The sequence below is a fragment of the Condylura cristata genome, unplaced genomic scaffold (assembly GCF_000260355.1).
Source record: "Condylura cristata isolate star-nosed mole 26May11 unplaced genomic scaffold, ConCri1.0 scaffold00031, whole genome shotgun sequence".
In the NCBI taxonomy this organism is placed as follows: Eukaryota; Metazoa; Chordata; class Mammalia; order Eulipotyphla; family Talpidae; genus Condylura; species Condylura cristata.
Genome location: NW_004567132.1, coordinates 1,305,428 through 1,331,971, shown reverse-complemented (window position 1 = coordinate 1,331,971; position 26,544 = coordinate 1,305,428). Strand labels below are relative to the sequence as shown.

The 26,544-nt window shown below is 35.5% G+C and overlaps 1 protein-coding gene across 2 annotated transcripts in view; it reads left to right on the top strand.

The window, feature by feature from the left end:
- The first annotated feature begins 944 nt into the window (after window positions 1-944).
- GCC2 (GRIP and coiled-coil domain containing 2) overlaps window positions 945-26,544 on the top strand; it is a 51,858-nt gene continuing 26,258 nt past the window's right edge. The window contains exons 1-13 of one of the 2 annotated variants that reach the window (XM_004691391.2): window positions 945-1,001; window positions 1,361-1,417; window positions 2,353-2,437; window positions 4,088-4,155; window positions 12,441-12,545; window positions 13,190-15,643; window positions 16,564-16,633; window positions 17,755-17,855; window positions 17,955-18,053; window positions 24,333-24,452; window positions 24,915-25,079; window positions 25,385-25,489; window positions 26,093-26,255. In XM_004691391.2, the coding sequence (XP_004691448.2) occupies window positions 996-1,001; window positions 1,361-1,417; window positions 2,353-2,437; window positions 4,088-4,155; window positions 12,441-12,545; window positions 13,190-15,643; window positions 16,564-16,633; window positions 17,755-17,855; window positions 17,955-18,053; window positions 24,333-24,452; window positions 24,915-25,079; window positions 25,385-25,489; window positions 26,093-26,255 (3,598 nt within the window). In that variant the 5' untranslated portion in view covers window positions 945-995. Of the gene's footprint in view, window positions 1,002-1,360; window positions 1,418-1,688; window positions 1,761-2,352; window positions 2,438-4,087; window positions 4,156-12,440; window positions 12,546-13,189; window positions 15,644-16,563; window positions 16,634-17,754; window positions 17,856-17,954; window positions 18,054-24,332; window positions 24,453-24,914; window positions 25,080-25,384; window positions 25,490-26,092; window positions 26,256-26,544 lie in introns of those variants that run through there. The other variant, XM_012731554.1, reaches the window with a different exon arrangement.

The window sequence follows — 26,544 nt, the reverse complement described above, 5'->3', positions numbered from 1 at the left end:
ACCATTAAATGGAAGTCCAAAACTTCACTGCCTATACAGATTTTAGCACTAATACTAGGAGCTACGTATTACGGAAAAGAAAAACAGACGTCCCCTTATTTAATGGACATGTGTTGTAACCATTAAGGAAGGTAAGAGTTATAAAAAACTATTTCAGGAAACAGGAAGGCTTCCAGGGCATCAATAAGGATACAACAGGAACTTTGGTAACACTACAAGTCAAATGGTTGTGCCCTGAGAAGTGAGGTCCCCCTACTCTCTTCTCATCTGATGTCTCTTCCAGTGTGTTTCCCACCTCCCTGACTGCCCTTCCGTGTTGCATCCGACATCAGCATCCTCACACAGCCCTTCTCAGGCAGCACTCTCCTGGGAACACTCACAGGGATTCCTCTAGAGCAAAAAAAAAAACAAAAACAAAAAAACGCCTCCTGCGGTGAAGACCATTAGCCTCAGCTTGGTCATACCATGCAAGACCACACTAGATCACGTCAGATGTCCACCCCCTGGAAAGCAGCATCTGTCAGGCAATCAGAGGCTTCCCATAGGGAGTAAGATGACTGGAAGGCCCCACGGAGTGTGCCTGTGACCCAACAAAATTTTCATCACTATTATAAGGTCTAACAGATAGAGAAAACGAGGCCCTGAAGGGTCGCCTGCCCATTTCACAGCTAACATATGGCGGCAGGACTCAAACCTATTGGCGTTCGTGACCCCAACAGCAAAGCTTGGTGAGCTTAGGAGCACCCAGCCTCCCACGCTTAGGGAACCCAGCCCTCTACCCACAGAGGCAGAAACCGGAGGTGGGGAGCGCCGGGAGCCACCACCCGGATGCGGAAGCGGAACGCTGCGGCGCCGTAGTCATGGAGACGCGAGAGTGGGCGGGCAGGCTGAACGCGTGACCTTTAACCCGCTGCCGAGGACGTCAGAGGCGCCGCCGACGGAAGTGCGGCGGCCGGGCGGTGGGCTTGCGGGGCTGCTGCTGGCGGCCGCGGGCTATGGAGGTAAAGCTGCTGGGCCGGGCTGGGCTGGGGCTGGGGCTGGGGTCGGGGCCGGGGTTGCGGCCGGACCTGGGCCGAGAGTGCTCTGCGGTCAGGCGCCGCAGTTCGGGTCGCGGGGAGCACTACTTGCTGCTGTGCAAGCTCTGTAGCCCCGCGTAGCCTGGGTTTGCCTCACCTACCTCAGATTCCAGCCCTTACCTGGTCCTTCTGTCATTTGCCGCAGCCACAGACGCCTGTCTCTTTAGTTCTCCTCACTTTAAGGGTCTCCTCCACTTGATCCCCGGAAAGGTTTCTACCTAGACAAGTTTCGTGTCTGGGACTAGGAACATATTCTGAGCACTGAGTTTGATTTTGTCTTGCAGGATCCTGTTCAAGATGGGGTGGCTTCTCCAGCACCCCCTGGGGCCGGGAAATCTAAGGTGAAGAGAGTCCTGACAGCGGCTTCCTGACGAGTGGAAGGATGATGAATTGGAAAACTTTGACATGAGGAGAGGGGTGACCTATTTAAAAGTAGTAGTCCTTCTCCAAGGAACTTCGGTCACCCTATTTCCTTGTGTTCTTTCTTTTAAAGTTTCCTGGTATAGGATGCATTGTTTACTTCCTGCCCCTGGTTAGCAGGGCTAAAGGATTCAGCAATTTTTCAAGCATCCAGCAAAACATTCTTATTTATGTGAATTATGTGGTGACAAAGTGACGGTACAGATAGAAAGACGTCAAGGGGACTTTGTTCTTTCAGTGGGCTCCTTCTATGATGTGAAAAGAGTTAAGTAATTTTATGGGCCTGTGCTTGTTCAGCCGCCAGTGATTTTAACAAATAGTGGTTTATTATTGAGGTTCACAGCTTGCATGCTAAGTTTCAGACATGTGCCTCCCTAAACAGTCACGTACTTGATTTAAGCTCATAAATTAGGTACTGTTATTACCCCTATCTTACAGTTGAGAAAACTGAGCGTAATTCACCCTGGTTTTTCATTTAAAGCCTGAATGTAACCCTACTCATCTTCCTCTAATTTTTACATTTTCTTCTTTTAATCTTTAATAGATTAAAATTAATTTATAGTGCTAGAGAACTTTAAGTAGAACTAGTTCAGTCTAATCTTGCAGTTAAAGAAATCAACATCTAGAAAGTGCTTTAATCTTTGACAATATCTGTAAGAGAATATGTGCTGTATTTAAAATTTTTAAAACAGTTGCTTAACTAATTTTTTTGTTGACGTCTCATTTGTCAATTTTTAAAAATGTTCTGTTTGGTTGACAAAGATTTATTGAGTAGAAGTTCTTATTTTCAGGCAGGCATTTTCTTTCTTTTTTTTTTTTTTTGTTAAAACAAATCGGTAATATCTATGTCTTGCAGCTGGAAACACTGCCCAAGGAAGATCTCATCAAGTTTGCCAAGAAACAGATGATGCTAATACAGAAAACAAAATCAAGATGTTCAGGTATTGAGTTGAAAATACTCATCTAAATCACAATCTCATTTCTTTTTTAAGAAGAGTAACTTTATTTTTTAAGATTTATTTATGTATACAAGAACTGGGGTGTAGGCCAGAGATGTGAGGGACTAAGAGGATTCAGCAGAGACAGTGGAAAGCAGACCAGCCAAATTACTGAAATACCCTGCTGAGAGGAGCAGCTGGAGTGATAGGAGAGGTCCACTGTGCTATGTGGGTCAGCTCCCTGGAGTTGAACTCATGCTGCAGTGGCTGCAGATAACTTCATAGTGCTGACTTTAACCGCTGTGCCACATGGAGGCCACCAATCACAATCTTATTTAGTCCTGGTTCAAATCTTTAGTTTTGGCTTTTCATTTTTTGGTAGTACATTGACTTGTTTATTTACCAGTGACTCCAATAAAATCTTGGATAGTGTAGTGAAATGTTTTTCGCATTTAGCATTTTATAACAAGTTGTTATTATTGCCTCAGATTTCTTTTTTTAAAGATTTTTTTATGTATGCACTCAGGAGCTGGCCAGAGATGGGGGTGGTGTTGGTGGGAGGATTTACCAGAAACAGAATGGGGAACAGAACAGGCAGATTGACTGAAAGACACTGCAGCAGGGAGCAGTGGGAAAAACAGGAGAGGTCTGCTGTGATATGTGGGTCACCTCTGGTGGGGATCAAACACATGCTGCAGTGGCTGAGGGCAGCTTCTTAGCCCTGTGCTTTAACCTTTTGCACCACCAGGGAGAGCCCTCATCTTACATTTCTAAACTTCAGTTAGCTTTGAATTATTAAAATAATATTCAGATTAAAAAAAACAATTTGTTAACCATTGTCATTCTTCAATGGATTGATTATTACTCAGAGTAAATAATGTTTTCTGGGGTAATCAGTTGAAATGTTAGAGATAAGGTTGTGGTCCCAAAGAAAGTAAAAAGAGGCTTCAAGTAAAGTAGTAAAAGATTTGCATTCCTGGAATTTTAAAGTATGTTTACTTGCTGAAGTTGATTGATTCATTTCCCCTTTTTTATACTTCAAAAAGATAAAGATATCAGTGTTCTTTTTTAGTATGTGCGGTGAGCTTTTGCATTTCCAGTGACTTGACAGATGTTAATTACCCAGCCTAAAAGCCTACTAGAAAAGAACAAATTGTGGTTTGGGATGTTGAATGGTATGGTAGACAGAGTAATTTGGAAAGGTATTTCAGCTCCAGACCTTATCTGAGTAGACAAAACAAATTGATGTTTTGGCTTACTATAAGATTAGTTGTTACTTTAAGATCACAGAGTAAGAAGCATTTGGAGCTGAAATAATAGTATCTGAGATCTGCTTCAAAATATATCAATATGAGTAAGAAAAGATGGAAAGGAGAAAATAAAAAAAGGTTCTGATGAGGGAAGAGTAACTATGTAATTGCTATATCAAGATAGCTATGTAGAGAAAGTCACACTGTTCTGCTTTTTATTTGTTTGAAGTTGTCTATAATAAAAAGGGAAATAAAAGATAATTCTGGGTGAAGTTGATCTCAAAATACAGCTTCTGAAATGTATTTTACAGTGTTTTTATACAAATGTGCTTAAAACTTCGGCCAAAATTTTCTTCATTTCTGAATTAGAATTTTTTAGATTTTTTTTTTTTCTCTTTTAAAGAATTGGAGAAAGAAATTGAAGAATTCAAATCAAAACCTGTTGCTGGAGGAAATGATGATATTATTAAGGTAATGAAACAGTTGTGAATATTCTTTTAATTTTTATTTATTAAGGCAAATTTCTTTGAGACTCTTTTAGGCTGTTTAGAGGTGTCTTTCCATCTCATGTTACCACTTCTTCATTGGCCTTGAGTAAGTTTTTCACCTCTGTATTTGAGTGTAAAAAGAGAGGATTAAGTGACTTCTCAGTCCCTTTCTATTCTGACATGAATACTTTATCTTCTTATTATCCCACATACTCTAATTATGGAATTGTTGCCTCAATCCCAATCATGTGCTTCCCTCTCCCATTCAAAAATCCATCCCATCAAGACTTAAATTTTAGGGCTGATCATCTTTAGATAATATGTAAGAGAGTAGATTATAGTAGATAAAATGACTGCTGACCCAGATAACACAGTTGTGTTTCTAGCTTTTAGGGAATAAAATCTTAATCCATTTGTTTTCTTCTCTTCATACTCAGAGTGACTTCATCCCTGTCCCTGGACAACTAGTAGCAATACTTTTTCAGGTCTTTTTACTTTAAAGACTCTTCAGCTTTCCAGTTTGCTTTCTCTTCAATTTGTGTCAATCACCAGCGATTTATTGTTCCTGTAATACAATGCTGTAGTTTATCCACATTTTTCCATTTCCATGACTATGTCAACTACTTCATACCTTTTTGACTTACTTTGATAACACCTTTGCTAGACTTTCTCTTTTTAGTGCTACTGCATATTCCTACCAAGTTATACATTGCTGTTTTCATCTTATACCATATTTCAAAACTGGAATTGTTTATTGTTACTTATGCCCTCAATGGTGTTTTTTCCTTCCTCCACTTGGCCTAACCCTTTTTTTTTTTTTTTTTCAGTTGAAGTAATATTGTTTACAACACTATATGATTCAGAGGTATAGGATCACACCTCCTTAAATGTATGTAACCACACCCCACCTATCAAGATTTGGTCCTTAACCAAATCCATTCAACCCCCTTCAAACCCAGTTTTTCCCCATCCTTTTGCCCCTCTTATAGCGTCAGTTCTATAGTCAAGCTCATAGGGTTTGTTTTGGTTTTGTTGTTTCTGACTCTTTGCTTCTCTGTATTCCATATTGAAACTATCTAGTGGTTGTCTTTCTTATTTTAAGTTATTTCACTTAACATCTCCTTCAGGCCTAACCTTCTTCAATATTTCTTTAGCTTCTCAAACCTCTGCTATAATTCTTTTCTTGCATATTATGCCCATTTGTAATTTGAATCTTGCTATTCTTTGTATATTATCTTACTTTCTCATTAGGTGACTCCCAACTTGTGAGCACTACACAACTGAGGAGCTCACCTAACAATAATACATACTTTCTATGCGGTTGTTGTGAATTTTATGAGGTAATACAGTTATAGCACTTGGAACTGTTGTCTGTCACATAAGTGCTCAGTAATTATTCATTGTCATCATATATTTTTTAGGGGGGGATTTATGCCACAACACTGAAAGGTTTTTATATGTGAGGTTATTTTCTCACAGAGATTCTTCTTTGATTTTGTTTTAGATAACTCTTATTCCTTAAAATATCTAAATATTTGCCTCATATTTCCTGCTTATCACCTTTCCCTTATTCTCCTATACTGTCAAAAAAAACCCTACAGATGAAATTTTAAAAATTTCTTTATGCATCTTTACCTTTTAGGTTTTTAAGTTAATATTGAACTTTTCCTTACCACTCAAGCCTCAGAAAGTACAGGTTTGATAGAATTAAAGAGAATGAAATCTTGGGTTTCCAAAGATCTTCTCAGGCTAATGAGGAAATTATTTTGGGTAGTGATTAAAGATATATGAGTTAATTATTTAATCACTCTAAGTATCCTATAATATTTTAATAAAAATCAAATTTTGTACTACTGGAAAACTAAAAGTTTTATTTCTTCATTGTGAAAGACATGATTTTGAATACAGAATGTTCTGTTCTTTATATAATTTTAAGAGTTTATTACTTCTTACAGGTTTTAGTGAGATTCCTTGTCATATTCTAGCTCATTGCCATACATCTCAAGCTACTGCAAGACTAACATTTTTTAATTTAAAAAATTAAAAATAAAAGCCAAAATTTCCCATGTCAAAATTTGAGGTATATGGTATTACTATGAATATATGTGCTTCTTTGCAAGATGAAAATGAAAGGTGGATTTTATTATACTAGAATTTTTAGTACATATCTCTTGTTTTATTTTTGCTGGACTGAGATTTGACTCTCTTAAAAAGTAACAACTGTGTCTCTAATCTTTAAAGTTTTATATAGCTCTTCAGTTAATGGCTTATCTCTTAACATTAATAAACAAGGCTTTCCCAGTTATTTGCCAGTCATAAATTTACACTGCATTGCCCTATATAGCGTAAAAAATATATCATTTTAGCACTAAAATAGTTTAAGGTAGTATGGGCATATGACTTAGAGATAGAACTAACAGCTAAGTAGTTCAATACAACAAATAACTTATGGAAATTATATCTGTATTTCTAAATAAATATACTTGTTTTGTTATTTCTTGATTAATTCATTTTAGCTGTTAACCTGTTAGCTTCCTATGAGCAAATGAATAGCTATATTTCACAATGAATCCTGCTTTCCAAATGGTCAGACAGTTCAAATCTTTTATATTTTTTCCTGAATACTTGCCAGGAAATGCTGACCTAATTGCTTAAATTGTTCTCTACATCTGCTGTACAGTTTTCTGGGATATAGAAATGCCTTTTGCCTTTATCATGTGTATATATTACCTCCTTACCACATCCTCAAATTTGCTATGTCTTCACTCATTTTCTTGGTTAACCTCATTTTCGGAGCACATATCCTTCTGCAGCTTTCTAAGGATGGATTCATGAGAAGAAATTTTCATGTCTTATATTTTAAAATGACTGTATTTACTCTCATGCTTAAATAATAACTATAACTTGATTATAGCATTCTGAAATTTTTTTTTAGTTACTTATTCATACAAAATTAAGATACAGGCCAGAGGTTCAGGGTCAGTGAGAGGATTCACCAGAGACAGAGTGGGGAGCAGAACAGGGAAGTTGACAGTACACTGCTGAGGGGAGCAGCAGGGGATGTCTGCCAAGCCATGGGGGTCACCTTCCTGGCCCTGAGTCAAACTCGTGCTGAAGCAGTTTTGGCTACCTACGTAGTGCTGTGCTTTAACTTGTTGCGCCACCAGGAAGGGCCCAGCATTCTAAATTTTTCTACAGCTGTTTTATTTTCTTGAACAACAGTTTATTATTTCACAGAAGTTCAGATGTAGTGATAGCTAGTATGATTGTAAACTGATGTTTGAGATTTTAACATTTTAGGATTAACTTTATCTGAATTTATGGTAATATGAGGCTGAATTTTCTGTCTGTATAACTTGGGATCAAGTTATACCAATTTTGTAAAATAACTTAGATATTTATGCTTTTTTAAATTTATCTGGACAGGCTCATTTTTTTTTTTTTTAGATTTATTTATTTATGTATACAGAACCTGGGGTACAGGCCATAGGTGCAGGGGCTGTGAGAGAATTCACCAGAAACAGAGTGGGGAGCAGAACAGGCAGATTGACAAAGCAGCAGGTGAGACAGGCGAGGTCTGCTGAATCATGTGTGTAATCTCCCTGGCAGGGGATTGAACTCTTGGCAAAGTGGCTGCATCTACCTTCATAGTGCTGTGCTTTAAAACTCTTGCACCACCAGGGATGGCCCTGGACAGGCTCATTTTTAACTGGGATAATCTGTTCATTGAAAATTTGATACAAATCAGCTATAAAACTTCTATTTTCTTTGCGGAACAATTTTAGACCCCCCAAGCTTGATTCTTTTTTTTAATACTCCAAAAAAAACTTTTTTTTAGTTCATGTTTGTTTTCCTTACACCAAGTGTAAGTGAAAACATTCAGTGTTTGTTGCGCTCTGGCTTGTTTAAACTAAATAATAGCTTCTCTATTGCTGCAAATGACAGTATTTAATCTTTTTTCAATAGCTGAACTGTATTTTTTTGTGAGCATATCACTTCTTAGTCCATTTGTCAATTGATAGGCACTTAAGTAGTTCCCAGTTATTATAAAAAGGATATAAATATTTGCTGCAGTAAACAGAGACATGCATATCTGTTCAAATTAGTGGGCTTTGGGTAAACATCCAGAAGTGAGATCACTTGATCTTAGGAAATTCCTACTTAAAACAAAGGAGCTAAGAACATACAACAGAGTAAGAGGTATCTCTTCTATAAATAGTATTGGGAAAACTGGCATTGGGAGAATAGAGTGAACTATGCCGCTATCTCACATCAGCCACAATATTTTATTAAAAATAGCTTAATAACTTGGATGTAAGACCTGAAACCATAAAGTACATAGGAGAAAACAGGTGCTTATAGTCCATGACATGTTTGGGGACTCAGTTTATGACTGGAATAATATTGCTATTAAATATGCTTCAGTGGACATGTAAGTACATGTGTCCCTTTGAATTAGTGTTTCTGTGCTCTTATACAGAAGTTCAATATGGAACATCTATTTTTATGTTTCAGAATCCCATATACTTGGGGATTGCCACAGGGATTAGACCATTCTACATTGCCACTGATACTGTCAGAAAGCCTTTTTCACACCTTTGCTATCAAGGTCTCTTTCTGGTATCTTATTGTGCTTTTGATTTGTACTTCCCTTATAAGTGCTGATGAGCATTTTTCCATGTGTCTGTTTGCCATTTATATTGTCCTTCAAAAAGTGTCTGCTTAGCTCTTGGCCACTTTTTGACTGATTGGGTTTTTTATTGTTGAGTTAAGAATTCTTTGTAGATTTTATAGCTCCTTGCCAGATGTATGATGTACACATTTTAAACCATTTGGTAGGATGCTTTTTGTTTTAATGATAGTTTTTTAGCATTTTAGTTCGATACAGATCCACCTTATTACTTTGGCTTTGTTTCCCTGAGCACAGAAGTTGAGTCCCTCAAATATATCATTGAAACCGGCTTGGTGGGGTGTTTTACCGATTTCTTCTTACGATTCTATACATTTTATGGTTTTAGTTCTTAACAATCCAGTCTTTAATCTCTGATTGATTTCTAATCACTTTTTTTGAGCTGACGTTTATTTTTGTTATTCACATATGGGTCTCATGAAGACAGCAGAAAGTTACATTTTGTGTTCTTATCTAACCAAAAGCTCTGTCTTTTGTTTGGCAAGTTTAGTCCATATACACTTCAGATGATTAATCATATTTTGCTACTTTTCTTTAGTTTTCTGGCTCTACTTCTTTGTTCAAATTTTTGTGGATTATTTACTTTTTTAAAAAAATTTATTTATACATACAAGAGCTGGGGTACAGGCCAGAGGTACGGTGAGTAAGAGGATTCACCAGAAACAGAATGGGGAACAGAACAGGCAGATTGATTGAAATACATTGCTGAGGGGAGCAGCGGGCAAGGTGAGAGAGATCTGCTGCACCATGTGGGTCACCTCCCTGGCTGGGGATCAAACTCATGCTGCAGTGACTGCAGATAGCTTCATTGTTTTTCAACTTAACCCCTCAACACCACCAGGGAGGCTTCCTATTTTTTCTTTGATTTAGATAGAAAAGCTGCTTTTGGAATTTCTCATAGGACAGTCTAGTGTTTCCAAACCTCTTCAGCTTCTGTTTGTCACAGGAGGTTTTCATTTTTCTTCTAGTATCTAAAGGATTGTCTTTCAAATATATGGTGTTCTTGGCTAACAGTTTTTATCAAGTATTAAGTGTGTCATTCTATTCTTTCCTGGTTTGTAGGTTTTCTTAAGGAAGTCTGTTGAATGCCTGATGGAGCTACCTTTATAGATTATCTTTTTTATCTTCACACACTTGTATATTTAGTTCTTTCCCCATGTTTGGAAACTTCTGTTATTCTATTTTCTGTTATTTCTTTGAATTCATTCTGTTTCCTTCTCTTCCCTTTTGAATGCCCATTACTTTTACGTTGTCATTCCTAATGGAATCACATGAGCCTTGAATTGTTTCTTCAGTTTCCCCCCTTTCGTATTCCTTTTGTTATTGGGTACTTTGTAAATTACCATCTTCAAGAGCACTGATTTGATCTTTCCTTTATTCTGTTCCCATCACTTTCCCCAGAATTTTTTATCTTTTGATCTTTTTACATCTTGCATGTCTTGAGATAAGTAACATAAAATATTGTCTTTCATCTAAGCATTAAACTTTCAGAGACAAACCTAGTTTTCAGTCAGAAGCAGCATTTTCACCCAAAGCATTGTTTTGAGCCTTATGGGGCACAAGCATTTTAAATCAGAAAAAAGAATAATACAACAAAGTGAAAAATCTCCTTATTATACTTATTTTCTTGACACAAGAAACATAAAGGTGTATCAGTCATCTACTTTCATTAACTTCTCAGGTCTTTTATTTGTTTTTCTGACTTTTCTTCCAGTTCTTTGAATTTATCATGGCAATTTTGAACAGTATACCTGATAGGAAGATAATATCCATGTCTTTGTGATTAGATTTTGAAGTGTTGTCTTCTTGTGGTTGCACAGACTTTTGAGGTCTCTAGGTGCCCTGGGTTGTATTTTTCTGTTTGCCTATTTTGCTGCTGTAGCCTTCCCTATGTTCATTTGAGTATCTTCAGCACTAATTTAGAGACTTGTAGTACTTCTTCTTTACCAGCAGGTGGCACTGTGGAAGGTTTGGGTTTTTGTTGTTATTTGTTTATCTTTTTCAGCTTTATATGACTTATGTGTTTAGCTTTTCCAGGTGTCCATATGTTCATCATTCGGCATTCTGATCCTACACCTTCTAACTGTGGTTAAAAAATGTTGGGGAACTTGCTTGTATTTGTGGCATTGTCAGTATCCCTCCCTTCTGGGGTCCAGACCTAAATCCATATGTAGATGTTGTTCTTCACAAACTCTGTACAGGTCAGAAATAGTGAGGTAGGGAGAACACATCCAAGTTTACTGTTCTTGTTTTTTCATTGGGTCCTGGCTTACTAGCCTACCCTAGTTCCTCTACATATACCTCCTTTCAGTCCATTGTGTTTGTCTGCTCAGTGCTCAGTTCTCCCTTCTCTAGGTCTGCTGGCCAAGCAGTACTGTTTTGTATGACTGCCTCTTGCCCTGTGCCACAGCTGCCAGGCACCCACCTCTCTCTCGTTTAATGAAGCATGATTCTTCTCAGTGTTCCTTCTTTTGTGGTCCATGCTGGTCTCTGATGTCCAAGAGTTGTTCTGATTTTGCCCATGTCACAGATGTAGTAGACTAATATTTAGATTTTTCTCTCAGGATCAAGTCTGGGTACTAATGAAACCGTCTTGGTCCTGTCTCCTGAATTTAACTCCTTTAAGCCAAATGATCATTTAAAAAAGCATTGGCAAAAAGGACAGTTCTAATACCTTCCTCATTACTTCCAGCCTCATGAAACACACTGACAAGTGTGTAGACCTTAGAGCTGCCTAGGGTCTGAAACCCCAGAGAGGAGGGCTACTGGTACCACAGACACAGGCTAGCCATCTGCCCGCCAGAGCATTCACACCAGTGGGTGGATCCCTCCATGCTCTTTCCCTTCATCCCTACTTTGATTTGTAATTATAGTAGTAATTGTCCTTTGCTATTTTTCCTTGAATTAATTTATCTATTCTTTTCTGGACATTTTGATCCATTTCATATCATTTTTAAATGTCAGTGCTAAGTACTTGCATAATATTCTCTTTGTTTATTCTCTACCTTATATGTACCAAGATAATGTTTTATTTTGATTTATACTTTTGTTACCCCTGTCTTCTGTAATCCGTCTAGCTAGAGATTACCTATTTTGTCAGCTTTTATCAGAAAACTGACTTTTGGCTTGTTGGTTTTTCGATCCATTTGTTTTACTCCCACTTCTGTTTAATATCTGCAAAGAATAAACTTTTCTCATATTTATTTTTACAATCTAGCTATTCATTCAGATTGTTCATTAGTCCCCTATTTTTGAATCACACATATCCCTTAGCAATATCTGGCGTTTCCAATTCCTAAGTCATTTACAGAGAGTATTTTCAAGTTTCTTCTATATATTTCCCTGTACAGAACTTTGGTATATAGCTTTTTTCCTCTTACTCACTTTCAGCTTTTTGTTTTTTAGTGTGTTGAAATTGATCATATTTCATTGTCTTTTCCCCATTTCTCTCTGGTATTCCCAGTCTGGTATTCTCTCTTTAGCATCATTTGGAAAAAGTGAGGCTGTAACTATGCACATGGATTAGTTAATTAATCATTTTTAACTTTGAGCACACAAACCATCCTGTTCCAAAACAGGCACTGACTGAACGTATAGATGCTATTCTTCTGGAAAAAGCAGAGACTGAGCAACAGTGTCTTTCTCTGAAAAAGGAAAACATTAAGATAAAGCAAGAAGTTGAGGTAAAGCAACTTTTAAGTTTTTTTATTATTATTATTGACTTTTATAATCTAGTTATGTATTTTAAAGCTAAAACTTTAAAAAGCATCTGATCTGATTTTAGCAGATGACAAACAAGATGTCATGCTGTAGTTTACTTATTTATTTAATCTTTTTATTACTATAAACCCTTTTATAAAAGTGGGGGAAAACTTACTTATGAAAATATATATGCTTATTTAAGATGATTATTGATCCTCAAACTTACTCAAAATACCCTATCTGTTTACTTATAGGATATTCAGTTGCCTGTTGGTATTGGGTTAGTATTTCTCCAGAAAGTGTCTTAGTAATTTATTGAATAAATATTTATTACTACTTTGTGACTTAATACAACTTATAAAGCTTATTACCTTTTTTAAAAAAGAAAACTCACAGACTTTCAAGCTTTTAATTATTATTTTGAAAGGCATATTAGTAGTATGAATATTTTGTGAGATAGTCAAAACCTTAGCAGAATTCTTGGAATCTTAGTATCAGATTTTTCTAACTACAGTTCTGATCATTTCCTTTTTCTATCCAGTGAGTCTGTGGCTGATACTTTCCTGAGATAAGATAAAAATTTTATTTTTGTCTTAAATTTTTCTTTATGTCTTTTTTACAATAGGATTCTGTAACTAAGATAGAAGATTTGCACAAGGAGTTGGAACAATCACAGAGAAATTATGTGAAAGAAATAGAAGATTTGAAAAACGAAATAGTGGCAGTACATTTCAGACATAGTGAAGATAAAGCTAGTTTGCAAAAGGAATTAGAAGAAGCAACAAAAAGGGAATTAGAGCTTTCCAAACAACTTAAATTTCTTGGTGACTCTGAAGATAATGTTGAAAAACTACAAAAAGAGATTCAGGAAATTAGGCCAGCCTTTAAGGAGCAAATATTATGTATGCAAAAGCATTTTGATGCCACCATAAATGAAAAGGAGCAAGAAATTACTTATCTTCAAGAAGTCATTAAGGAAAATTCACAGCATTACCAAAAAGATATTAACAATTTACAAGAAGAACTTTTACAATTGAAAGCTACACACCAAGAAGAAGTAAAAGAATTGATGTGCCAAATTGAAGCAACTAAAGAACATGAAGTAGAAGTAAATAATGTAGACAAACTGAAGGAGAACTTAGTTAAACCATGTGAGACAAGTGAGAAAACATGTGAAAATGAATTAGAAAACTTAGGACAAGCCTCAGATATAAACCAAGAAAATCAGCAGCATTCTTTGCTCTTACAAGAAGATACTTTTGTAGAAGAAGTAGTAAATGAAAAAGTCAGACACTTAGAAGATACCTTAAAAGAGTTGGAATCTCAACATAGTATTTTAAAAGATGAGCTAACTTACATGAATAATCTTAAGTTAAAACTTGAAATTGATGCCCACAATATAAAGGACGAGTATTTTCATGAAAGGGAAGACTTGGAATTTAAAATTAATGAATTATTACTAGTTAAAGAAGAACAGAGCTGTGCAATCGAAAAATTAAAATCTGAGCTAGAGGAATCAAATAAACAATTATGCTATACAGTAGAACAACATAACAAAGAAGTACAAAGTCTTAAGGAAGCACATCAAAAAGAAATATCAGAACTAAATGAGGCATTTATGTCAGGTTCAGAGAAAGAAAAATTAGCATTAATGTTTGAAATACAAGGTCTTAAGGAGCAATGTGAAAGACTACAGCAAGAAAAACAAGAGGCTATTTTAAATTATGAGAGTTTACGAGAGGTCATGGAAATATTACAAGCAGAACTGGGGGAATCTGCTGGAAAAATAAGTCAAGAGTTTGAATCAATGAAACAACAGCAAGCATCTGATGTTAATGAACTTCAACAAAAGCTCAGAACTGCTTTTAATGAAAAAGATGCTCTTGTTGAAACTGTCAATCGTCTCCAGAGAGAAAATGAGAAGTTATTATCGCAACAAGAATTTGTACCAGAACTTGAAAATACCATAAAAGACCTTCAGGAAAAGAATGAAGTGTGTTTAGTTAGCCTCAGCCAGAGAGATACCATATTACAAGAACTTGAAGCCAAGATAAGTTCACTTACTGAAGAAAAGGATGGTTTCATAAGTAAAATTAAAAGCTCTCATGAAGAAATGGATAATCTCCATAAAATACATGAAAAGGAAGAAATATTGATTGTAGAACTTAAGGAGAAAATGGAACAAACCACCAAATATAACTGTGAACTAGAACAAAAGGTAGATGAATTAAAGGGGAGACTAGAAGAAACTTTAAAAGAAAAAGATCAAAATAACCAAAAGTTAGAAAAGCTAATGGACCAATTGAAAACTCTCTATGAAGACCAGGAATCATTGTCCTCTGAAATGAAATCTCTTTATGAGGAAAATAATAGACTAAATTCAGAAAAGAACCAAATGAGTAGGGATTTAGAAGTTCTATCACAAAAAGAAGATGGTGGGCTTAAGGAACAAATTTCTGAATTAGAAAAGAAACTTGAGTTAACCACTGAAGAGCGAAATAATTTAAGTAAATTACTTGAAAATGAACAAGTTCAGAAATTATTTGTCAAAACTCATTTGTATGGCTTTCTTAAACAAATGGAGTCAAAGGTTTCAGAAGAAAATGAAGAACAAAATGTTGCAGATATCATACAAGCTGTAGGTGAATCTCTAGCTAAAATGCAAGAAGAAAAACTCAATCTGACTGTACAATATGAGGAAAGGATACAAGAGTTAGAAAATGATGTAAGGTGCCTACAAGAAGAGAATGTAGTTCATTGTGAGGACCTTAGGTCTTTACTAAGAGACTGTGAGCAAGAAAAAATTCAGTTAAGGAAAGAATTAGAAGAAACCCTGTCAGAAAAAGCAGCTCTGCAGTCTGATCTTCTAGAAATGAAAAATACTAATGAAAAAACAAGACTTGAAAATAAGAATCTTTTAATTCAACTTGAAGAAATAACACAGCAATCATGTAGCAAGAATGAAATAAATAATGAAAATGAAAAATCTTTTAGAAAAGAATATGAGAACTTAAAGCAATTACTAGAACAAAAGGAATCTGAACTACAAGATATGAGAGCAGAGTTAATATCATTAAAGGTACTGTTAGTTTCATGAATTTAAAATTTTAATTCTAGTCATAGTTTCAAAAATATATACATTAACATTTTTGCATATTGAAATAAAAACTAATTTTTAGCATATAATCTCAAATGCAAATTACTAAAGATTAGACTAAATAGTTATATATCCTGTTTATCACAATAATCATTTGATTTTAGATCATTTTAGAATCTTACATTTTTAGGGGTTAAATTTTCAGGAGTTAAATGTGTTCACCAAAATTATATAACTAGTCACCAACTAAACATGAAACATTTTGAATTTCATTCTTGTGTGAGATACCTACCACCTTTTTAAAAGAACATTGAGCAAAAAAAAAAAAAAAAGGCTATGGAAGTATTTAATCCACTACTTTAGAATTTTCTATAAAAATGAATATAATTAAACAGTATTTTCCCTATTTGATATGTTGTTCATTTTGGCCTTGGATATTACTTTTTTTTAAGATTTATTTATTTATTCATACAGAACTGGGGTACAGGCCAGAGTTGTGGAGGGTGAGAGGATTCACCAGAGATGGAGTGGGGAGCAAAACAGGCAGATCTACGAAGTACACTGCTGAGGGGAGCAGCAGGCTGGTCAGGAGAGGTCTGCCACGCCATGTGGTCACCTCCGGGGCAGGCGGGAATCGAACTCATGCGCAAGTGACTTAAGCTGCTTAGTGCAGTGCTTTAACCTGCTGCGCCACCAGGGAGGGCCCTTGGATATTACTTTTTTATGATAAATTCTATGTGCATGATAAAGGGCAGTATTACCTGCTCTAGTGTGGGTGTAAAGGGGAAAGACTTCACCAAAGTGTTTTTTGTATGATGCTCTTTGAGAATTTTCTTGTGCTTAAGATGATGTGTTCAAGGGAAGTGAAGTGATTCTGTTTTTGTTTTTTCTGTGAAATCTAGGAGTCCATAGAGAAGTCAACTGTAGAAAATGATCAGCCTTCTTCAGTAAAAGAGCTGGAAGAAAAAATAGGTAGCTATGATTTTGCATATGTTGTCACAATTACACAGGTTCTTTTTAGTTTTAGAATATATTGGAAAATATAGTAACTAAATATTGAGTTGAAAAAAATTAGGGGTCTTCCTAATGACTCCTTTCTTGCCCCTCTCAAAACTCATTTTCTGTTGTTTTATCCAGGCAGCGATACAATCCATTTATAAATGGCTCCATGATAGTTTTTGGATTTTTACTTACTTTAGCAAACTTTATTGGAATGCTCTGATATCTGGCACTAGTAATGAAAGATGATTAAGATACCGGCTAGGTCTTCCAAGATCACTGTCAGAAGTAATGTTATTGCAGTAGTTCAAGAGTGGACAACAATACACATTGTAGACAGTCCAGGAAGACATGACTACCTTGTTTTGAAAAACATCAGAAAGAAAGATAGGCTCTTTCTTTGCATCTTAAAGAGTATTTTAACACAAAAGGTATTCCAGCAGTAGGGAACATCAAGAGCTTGTATGTTAATATGTGACATCAAGAAGCATACTAGGAAGGCCCTGGAAAGGCAAGGCGCCAGTCATTAAAGCTTTTGTATGACATACAGAAGAGTTGGGATTTTATTTTTTGTTTATTCCTCATAGAAACATAATGGAGTCACTGTTACTCTCATTTAAAAATGAAACAAATACTTACAGGTGTTAAGTAATGTGTCCATAATCCCTCAATTTAATTGCCAGACTGATAGAAGACAGGTGGAGAAGGAGTATTGCACTTTCCTTATCAGGAACCAAGCCTGAGCTGAAAAACTCCAATTCCTTTTCAGGTTTCCCTTGCTTATATGTCTGCTACCACACTGTATTACTTTTCTTTTCCATAGGGCTCCTGGTTTAGCCTACCTATCTCTGTCCCCACTTTAACTACACCTTTAGGCATTTTTCTCCACCTGTCATCTCTTCAGTGAAGGATAACTTTTCTCTGTCTTCTCTGTTTAGTGTGTTTTGGTCTGATGTTCATGGAGTGTTGTGGTTTCACTCGAGCCATAGAACTCTCTTTATATAGGCTCCCTCAGTAGTAAAGCAACGAGCCAGGGAATCTCTATAGCCATCTTAGTAATGTCTCTCTATAAGTCTTCCATTTTATATTTTAAGGATATCTGGAAAAGGAATCTAAGGAGAAAGAAGAGAAGATAAATAAGATAAAGCTGGTTGCAGTAAAGGCAAAGAAAGAACTAGATTCTAGCAGAAAAGAGGTAAGGTGACTTAAAAATTATGATTCAAGGAACTTACATTTTAGAAAACCAGGGACTATTTCTGTCTATTAAAAATGCTTTGTTGTATATTTTAAAAAGTCCCAGACTCTACGGGAAGAACTTGAATCTGTACGATCAGAAAAAGATCAGTTGGTTATTTCCATGAGAGATCTCATTCAAGGAGCAGAAACCTATAAGGTAAGAATAGTTATTTTAATAACAAATTATATCTAACTTCTGAGTGAAAAAATATATGTATAAAAAAATAAAAAGCTTCTATAACAGTCACCTTATGTTTCTTAGTAAATCTATCTTTAAATTAATGTGGTCTTCCTTTTATCAACTTTTTATGTATTTCAGCTTAAATATGCTTTCAAGCTATTAATTTTTAAGATTTTAATTCTTATTTTCTGATGAAATTGATGATCAAAAAATGATTAATTACTATATTTAATATTCTGGTTAAGTGAAAAACATAGCTAACAAGAATGTGAAGATTTCCTTTGGCTAGCACTAAGAATCTACTATAAAAACTACAAGAGTTAAGAGAATACAACAAACTTTATGAATGCAAGGTAAAAATTATAACTTTTCTTTACATATTCATTCAGCAAATATTTGTACCATTACATTGAGTATTAGCAGTTACTGGAAAGATTATCAACCACATAGACTAAGTTTCTGTCTTCATAATATTTAAATTCTTACGGCAATCAGAGAAGTGTATGAACAATAATCAATTGGCATGTGATGGCACAAAGAAATTCCTACAGTGGCTAAAAAATTTTAGGAAAAGCTTTCATAAGAAAATTAAGAAAACTGTGTACAGTAACTAAATATTTTAAATACTAGTCTTTGATTTGGTCTATATGTTCTAAAATCATTTCACTAAAAATTGTAGGTAATTTTGTGTGGGATGGTCTGACGCTTATAAGCTGGTAAATATAGCTAATATTTTCAAAGTAAAAAGAGAAAAGTGACATCTTCTAGCAGACATCCAAGTAAAAGCTTGTTAAAAAAAACTACAATAATACGGTATTGATCTGATGCAAAAATAAGACATAGGAATTAATAAAACTCATAGTTTTGCATAATAAAGTTATAGGGTAGGTAGGCTCTCTTCCAAGTACTTCATATATCTTTTCAAATTAAATTCTCACACAGTCCCAAAAAGTATATTACTTAACATTTCCAATCTACGAATGGAAAGTCTGAGGTTGAGGGACTTATGATCACATAAAAAATTATACATTATAGCCAGTATTAGATTCAGACAGTCTGATTCCAGATCTATTTTTTCATCAACTAGACTATACATTTAAACTGTTTGAAAGAGACCTTACCAAACCCCTCTCAGACCAGCAAAGGCCTTACAACCTTCTGCAAGACCCCACCAGTGCTTCACCAGATCTGTGAGGTCCTGCACCTGTATCGGAAAGGGTGCTAGAGCATCCAGATACCTCAAGACCTTCCACAATAACTCTCTTAACCTTGCCTATGTCAGCAGTGGCTCAGTGACCTTTCTCAAGACCCTGTGCATGCTCAAATGCACTAGCAGAGGATTTGGAACTTTTTGTGAAACCCCAACAGTGACCACCCAGACTGTGGAGACTCTGTAGTTAGGTTGTAAAGGGTGCCAGATTTTGGGAGACACCACTAGCCCCTACCCAGAAGAGTAGAGCATGTGTAACCTGGCGTAAGACCCAGACAACACCATCCTGGACCAGCAGATACCTCATAATCTGCTGGACCCCGCCTGGACCCACAGAGCCTTTTTACTTCCCACAAGATCACCACTAGTTACCACACAGTCTGATGACACCTTGGGCCCATGTCATAGAAGGAGCCAGAGGGGCCAGAAGCCTTCTTAGCCCACTTGAGATCCCCCACCAGCTCCCCCACATAGGTGAGACCCCTGGCAAGAGTAGAAGAGCTACACCCAGAGGAAAGCCCACCTAACAGCAACAAGGTTCCAAAGCCAATAATGGTCAGAAGGAAAAGCTCAACAAAAAAACAGTATGACTCCTTCAAGGGAATAGTACAACATACAGAGAGAGAAAATCTCCAAGAACCCCAAGTCATAGACATGGAATCTGTGTTCTTCCTATCAGATTCAGAGTTTAGTATGGCAATGATAAATTCAAGGAAATGGAAGAAAACTCAGGCAAATGTATGTCCTTAGAAATAAAATCAAGGAACTGGAATCAGAAATGAAGTTCCAAATAAGATAAAAGTGAAGTTTCAGGATGTAAGAAGAAAAATACAGGAGGTAAAAATTCAGGAGAAAGTCACAGAATAGATGAAATGGATAAACAAGTCAGCATAATTAAAGATGCAAGTATATAAACAACCTAGGTGGAGAAGGAAACAGAACTGAAATTAAAAAATTAAAGAGGTGGGCCCTCCATGGTGGCGCAGCAGGTTAAATCACAGCACTAAGAAGCTAAAGCCACTTCAGCATGAGTTCAGTCCCCACCCTGGAGGTGATCAACATGGCGCAACAGACCTTTCCTGACTCGCCCACTGCTCCCTTCAGCCGTGTACTTCGTCGATCTGCCTGTTCTGCTCCCCACTGTCTCTGGTGAATCCTCTCACCATTCCTGTACTTCTGGCCTGTACCCCAGTTCTGTATGCATAAAAAATCTTTTTAAAAAGTTAAAGAGGGCCCTCCTTAGGGATTACAGCACAGCATTATGAAGCTACTGCAGCCACTGCAGTATAAGTTCAGTCCCCATCCAGGGAGCCAACCCATATGGTGCAACAGACCTTTCCTGCTCTGCCCACTGCACCCCTCAGCAATATATTTCAGTATATCTGCTTCTTCTGCTCTCCACTCTGTCTCTGGTGAATCCTCTCACTCCCGTACCTCTGGCCTGTACCCCAGTTCTGTATACATAAATAAATATATCTTTAAAAAACAAAATAATAGAAATATCAGGATGAAGAAAGAAAGAACAGAAAATGTACTTAAATAATGGAGGAAAATTTCCCAAACCTAGAGAAGAGAATAAATGTACAAATAAATGTACAAATGTACAAATCTAGGAAGATAAAGAACCCCAGCATACCTAGCTAATAGGTCAACACCAAGATGTGTAGTAGTGGAATTACTATGAGTTCATGACCAAAAAAAATATTGAAGCTGGCGGGGGGGGAAAGTGGGTAACCTAAAATTAACCTCAGTTAGGCTAACATTAGATTTCTCTGAAGAAATACTACAAGTGAGAAGACAATGGAATGGCATTTTCCAAAAACTTAAGAGAAAAACTGCCAGCCAAGGATACTCATCCTGCAAACTCTCCTGAAGATATAGGAGAGAAATAGAGCCTTCCTGATGGCACAAAGGGTGAAGTCTGAGCACTATGAAGCTATCTGCAGCCACTGCAGCACAAGTTCACTCCCCAGCCAAAGAAGTGATCATGGCAAAGCAGACTTCCCCTGTCTCTCCCACTGCTCCCCTCAGCAGTGTGTCTCAGTCAGTCCACCTGTTCAACCCCCTCTGTCTCTCACCACCTCTGGCTAACATCTGAACTCTTGTTTGTGTTGTTGAAAGAAATAAAAGATAAAGAAATAGAAAAATATTCACTGCACATGGTTTGGAATAATCAGCATTATGAAAATGGCTATTCCACTCAAAGCAATGTACAGATTCAATGCTGTCCCCCAAGAAATCAACAACTGTAGTAAATACTACTGAAAAGACCCAAATAACTAAAACAGTATTACAAAAGACCCAAATAACTAAAACAGTATTACAAAGAAGAAAGAGAATGGAGATACAACATTTCCAGACTAGAAGTTACATTATAAACCCCTGGTAATTAAAGCAACTTGATTCTGGAAATTAAAGACACACACAGACCAGTGTATTGAAATTGAAAGTCCAAAAATAAACCCACTCATATTTGGAGCGTTAATCTATGACGAAAGAACTAAAAACATCTGCTGGAAGGATATACTCTTTATAGTGGTGTTGGGAAATCTGGACAACTGTATGGAAAAGAATGAAACTAGACCACAATGTCAAAATATAGACCAAAGTCAACAAAAAGTAAACCAGAGACCTGGATGTAAAATATTAAGCCAAATTATTAAGCCAATAATTAGCTTAATTATTATTAAGCTAAATTATGTAAAATATTTAGCGATAAATTACATAGAAGAAAACTCAAGCAAATAAACTTCAGTGATGCCTTTAGGGATTTGTCCCGAGCAGCAAGGAAAACAAGAGATAAGCAGATGGGACTTTGTTAAATTAAAAAGCTTCTGTACAGAGAAAGAAATCATAACTAGAACGAAAAGATACCATACTGAGTGGGAGAATATATTTGCAGAATATGCATTTGACAAAGGAATTACATCAGTTATACAAAGAATTCATAAAACTCTACAAAAACAAACAAAATAACCCAACTAAAACGTGGACAAAGAAAGCAATTCTAATAAAGTAAAAATGAAAATCAACAAACAGATATAAACCAGAGATATTCTACAGGATAGAGAGGGGAATAGGATCAAAACTGAGGCTGGAAGAGCACATGGGACTATGGTGATGGCACATGTGTGAATTAATAGTGGGAAGTCCACGGGGACTACATCCAATAGGAAAAAATGTACAAAATAATAATATAAAAACAAATACACACACACACCTATAATAAAATATTTCTTAAATGTTGGACAAAAGAACTAAAAGACACTTCTGAAGACAGGCAGAAGACACATGAAAGAATGTTCACTATCACTCAATAATTAGAGAAATGCAGATCAATGCGATACCATCTCAAACCTGTGAGAACACCCTTATCAAAAGATTAGGAAAAACAAGTGCTGGTGTGGATATGGAAAAAAGGAAACAGTCCTTCCTTTTTGCTGATGGGAATGCAAATTGGCCCAGCCCTATGGAAAGCAGTGGTGGTACCTCACAAAATTAAAAATCAATCTGCCTCATGACCCAGTAATTCCATTCCTAAGTTTCTATTCTAGAAATTCAACAGCACTAAATTAAAAGGAAACTTGCACTCCTATATATTTTTTCCTGGGACTATTTACTATACCTAAATTGTGGAAACAATTTAAGTCCTCCCCAAACAGATAAGCAGTATTACATGCTGAAATACTGCTCATCAGTCATAAACTATACACTCATGCCATTTATAGCAACATGGATGAAACGAAGTGATAATGCTAAGTGAAATAAGAGGGATAAATACCAGATGGTGTCACTAATAAATATGTTGTGATAATGCTAAATGAAAGAGATAAATACTAGATAGTGTCACTAATATGTGGAATATAAAGTAACCAAGGGTCAGACAAAGACAAGCTGAAAAACTAACCATTGATAGCTGATCACATAACTGAAGCACAAAAGTGTAGGCAGGGGAGTAAGAAGAAGGGATCAGGGAGGAGTAAAACCAAAGGAGCAGTTATATAGAACAAAGGCCAGTTTGGACATTTTGTTCTTAATTAAGGGGCCAGCTGAGAATACCAAAAGAAAAAATTCAGTTTTAGATTATTCAGAAAACTTGAACATTTTGCTATAGAATGAGAGACTTCTTTTGTAATGTCTTAATAGCTTTTTCCAGTAGAACCTCTGCCTTTTAGCAGGCCAGACCTGAAATTATTGTCCTGCTCAGAATTCTCTACATGGATTGAAAAGATTAACAGGTTATTTTTGGGCATTTGGATAAAAAAATAGGTGACTGGATCAAGATGTGGTATAGATACACAATGGAATATTACTCAGAAATCAAAAAAGACAAACTCATGCCATTCACAGCAACATGGATGGAGCATGAAGGGATTATGTTCAGTGGAAAAAGCCAGAAATAAAAAGAAAAATATTGATGGTTTCACTTATAGGAGGGATGTAGAGGAACCAAATAAGGGATGTGGGTTGGGGGGAAGTAACTATAATAAATATAGTATAAAAGTCAACAGAGAACTATAAATCAGAGACATTCTGCAGAGGAATGAGGGGAAAGGATGAAACTGTTTGGGAAAAGTATATAGGACTATGGAGATGGACACAATGGATTTGATGGTGGGAATTTCATGTGGAGAAAGCATACATTGTACAAAAATGAATGAAGAATGATGCAAAATATGTATAAAATAAAAAGATAAACAGGTTAAACTTTATTTTCTGTATTTAAGTTATGTTTACATTTCAGAATTTTATTTTTTGCTGATGACTACATATTTAACTTAACAATGCTCTATGTAAGTTTTCCCCTGTATTCTTTATACTTAAAATCTTCCTCTCTAATGGATTCTTCCTGATACTAAAAGTCATCTGAATTAGACATATTTTATAATGCAATGCCAATCAGTATTTCAAACATTGAATTTGGGTAAATGCTGTTAAGTTTCTAGTATGGACTCATAAAACTTAATGTTATTTCCAGATACAGTTTGACTTCTTGAATGTATAATAATATCCTGAAGTTAAATCTTTTTTGTTTTTCATTGAAGAATCTCTTATTAGAATATGATAAGCAATCAGAACAGTTGGATGTGGAAAAAGAACGTGCTAATAATTTTGAGCATTATATAGAAGACCTTACAATACAATTAAAGAATTCAACTACTCAGGTAACTTTAAATTGAGTAAATACAGGCATGAAAATTGTAATAAGTATCTTTCGATTTCAGTATTTTTTGCACAGAGAAACTAAAATGATGGTGTCAGATGGAATTTATCTTTCTTTTTCCCACTACTGGGAGAAAAATATGACAAAACAACTACTTAACCATCCTGATATATTTATTTATTGTTCTCATCTCAGTTCCTCTAGGATATTTATTTTTATTTCCTTTTTTTTTTTTTTGTCCTTTTCCTCCGCCAGTGTTCCTGTTGTCTTTAAGTGTTTACCAAATTAATATCAACAGTGAGACTGTGTAAACTTATTCTTGATTTTGCGTTGCCATCTCTGGAATTGATTTTGAAATATTTGCTTTTCATATATGCCAACATTCTTATTTTAATGTACCATTTTATTCTTACTCTTCTGTATATATTTTCTGTATGTTTACATGAAGTACTTATCATTCTAGTATGAAAAACTAAAATCTGATAATGAAGATCTCCTTGCTCGTATTGAGACACTACAGTCTAATGCCAAGTTACTAGAAGTACAGATTTTAGAAGTCCAGAGAGCCAAAGCAATGGCAGACAAAGAATTGGAATCTGAAAAACTTCAAAAAGAGCAGAAGATAAAGGTAAAATCGACTTGTGGGGTAAATTACCATTATGTCATGATGCTTTTCATCAAAATATTTAAGTGAAGAAAAGACTTGCTAATGATCATTCTTATGAATATAGCAGAATTCATTAACTCCTAATGTACATCTGCTATGAATTTAAGAATTTAAACTTTGATTGTGGGGCGTATATATTTTTATATTTTTTAAATAATGAAATTTTTTAAACTTTGCATTTTAATATATCAGATTTTTTTGTTAGCCCCTTACACATAATTTTTTTCAATGCAGTTCGCTGGAGTGGGTGTTTATTTTAATTTCAGGAGCATGCTCTTTCAGTAAGTGAATTTGAAGAACTTCAGCAACAACTTCAAAAGGAAAAGAAACAGCTTCAGAAAACCATGCAAGAATTAGAGCTTGTAAGGAAGGTAAAGTAAAATACCAGACTCAAAACTGATGTCAGTATCACATTGTTGTATTTCTGTAAGCATAAAAAAGAATTTTCCAATAAAAAGATTATTTGTGAAATCAAATAATCATTTATAAATAGCTTGTCTCGAAATTGAAAATGTAACATTACTCTGAGTGTCTATATATCCAGAAAGATGTAGACTCAAAAATTACTAGACTTTTCTTTCATATGATTGTTGTATAACAAGTAAAAATTTAATTAATGGCAGTGTTGAAATTTATATAACACTTCAGCTAATTTTTCTCTGCATTTTCAAAGATGAAACTACAAAGAAAGGTGCTGTAAGGCCTTAAAATATTAGTATTTTATAAGAGCCCATAAAAGTAGAAACTACCAATGTAATTCATGAAACTAAGAAGATTGCATTGTAATACTTTTATTTCATGAAGTTATAAACTAGTAAGTATATAATTTTTTGTTTCTTCATTATTGTATAAACTTCCTATATTACCGAAGAGCATAGTTAGAATGTTTGTACCTGTGGCACCATATAAGGAATTTTACAAATGAAATTAACTGATCCACTGTTATGTTTGTCTTTCATTTATAATATGTGCAGGATGCCCAACAAACCACCTTGATGAATATGGAAATAGCTGATTATGAACGTTTGGTGAAAGAACTAAATCAAAAATTAACTAATAAAAACAGTAAAATAGAAGATTTGGAACAAGAAATAAAAATTCAAAAACAGAAACAGGAAACCCTACAAGAAGAAATGAGTGAGTAAAACAGAATTCCCTTTAATTTAAAATAATTTCACTATAGCATAAAGTGGAATAACATTTGTTGTATATACACTACAACAATCCTTACATCCAACCAGGTCTGTCACACATTGGTAAACATTAGAGACCAGACTGTTTTTCTCTTTCAGATGTTCATAGTCCTTTTTTTAAAATATGCTTATATTATTCAAAGCAGTTTTTGTAAAGATTTATTTTTATTTGTGCAACAAGAACTGGGATTTAGGACAGAGATGTGGGGGGTAAGAGGATTCACTAAAGACAG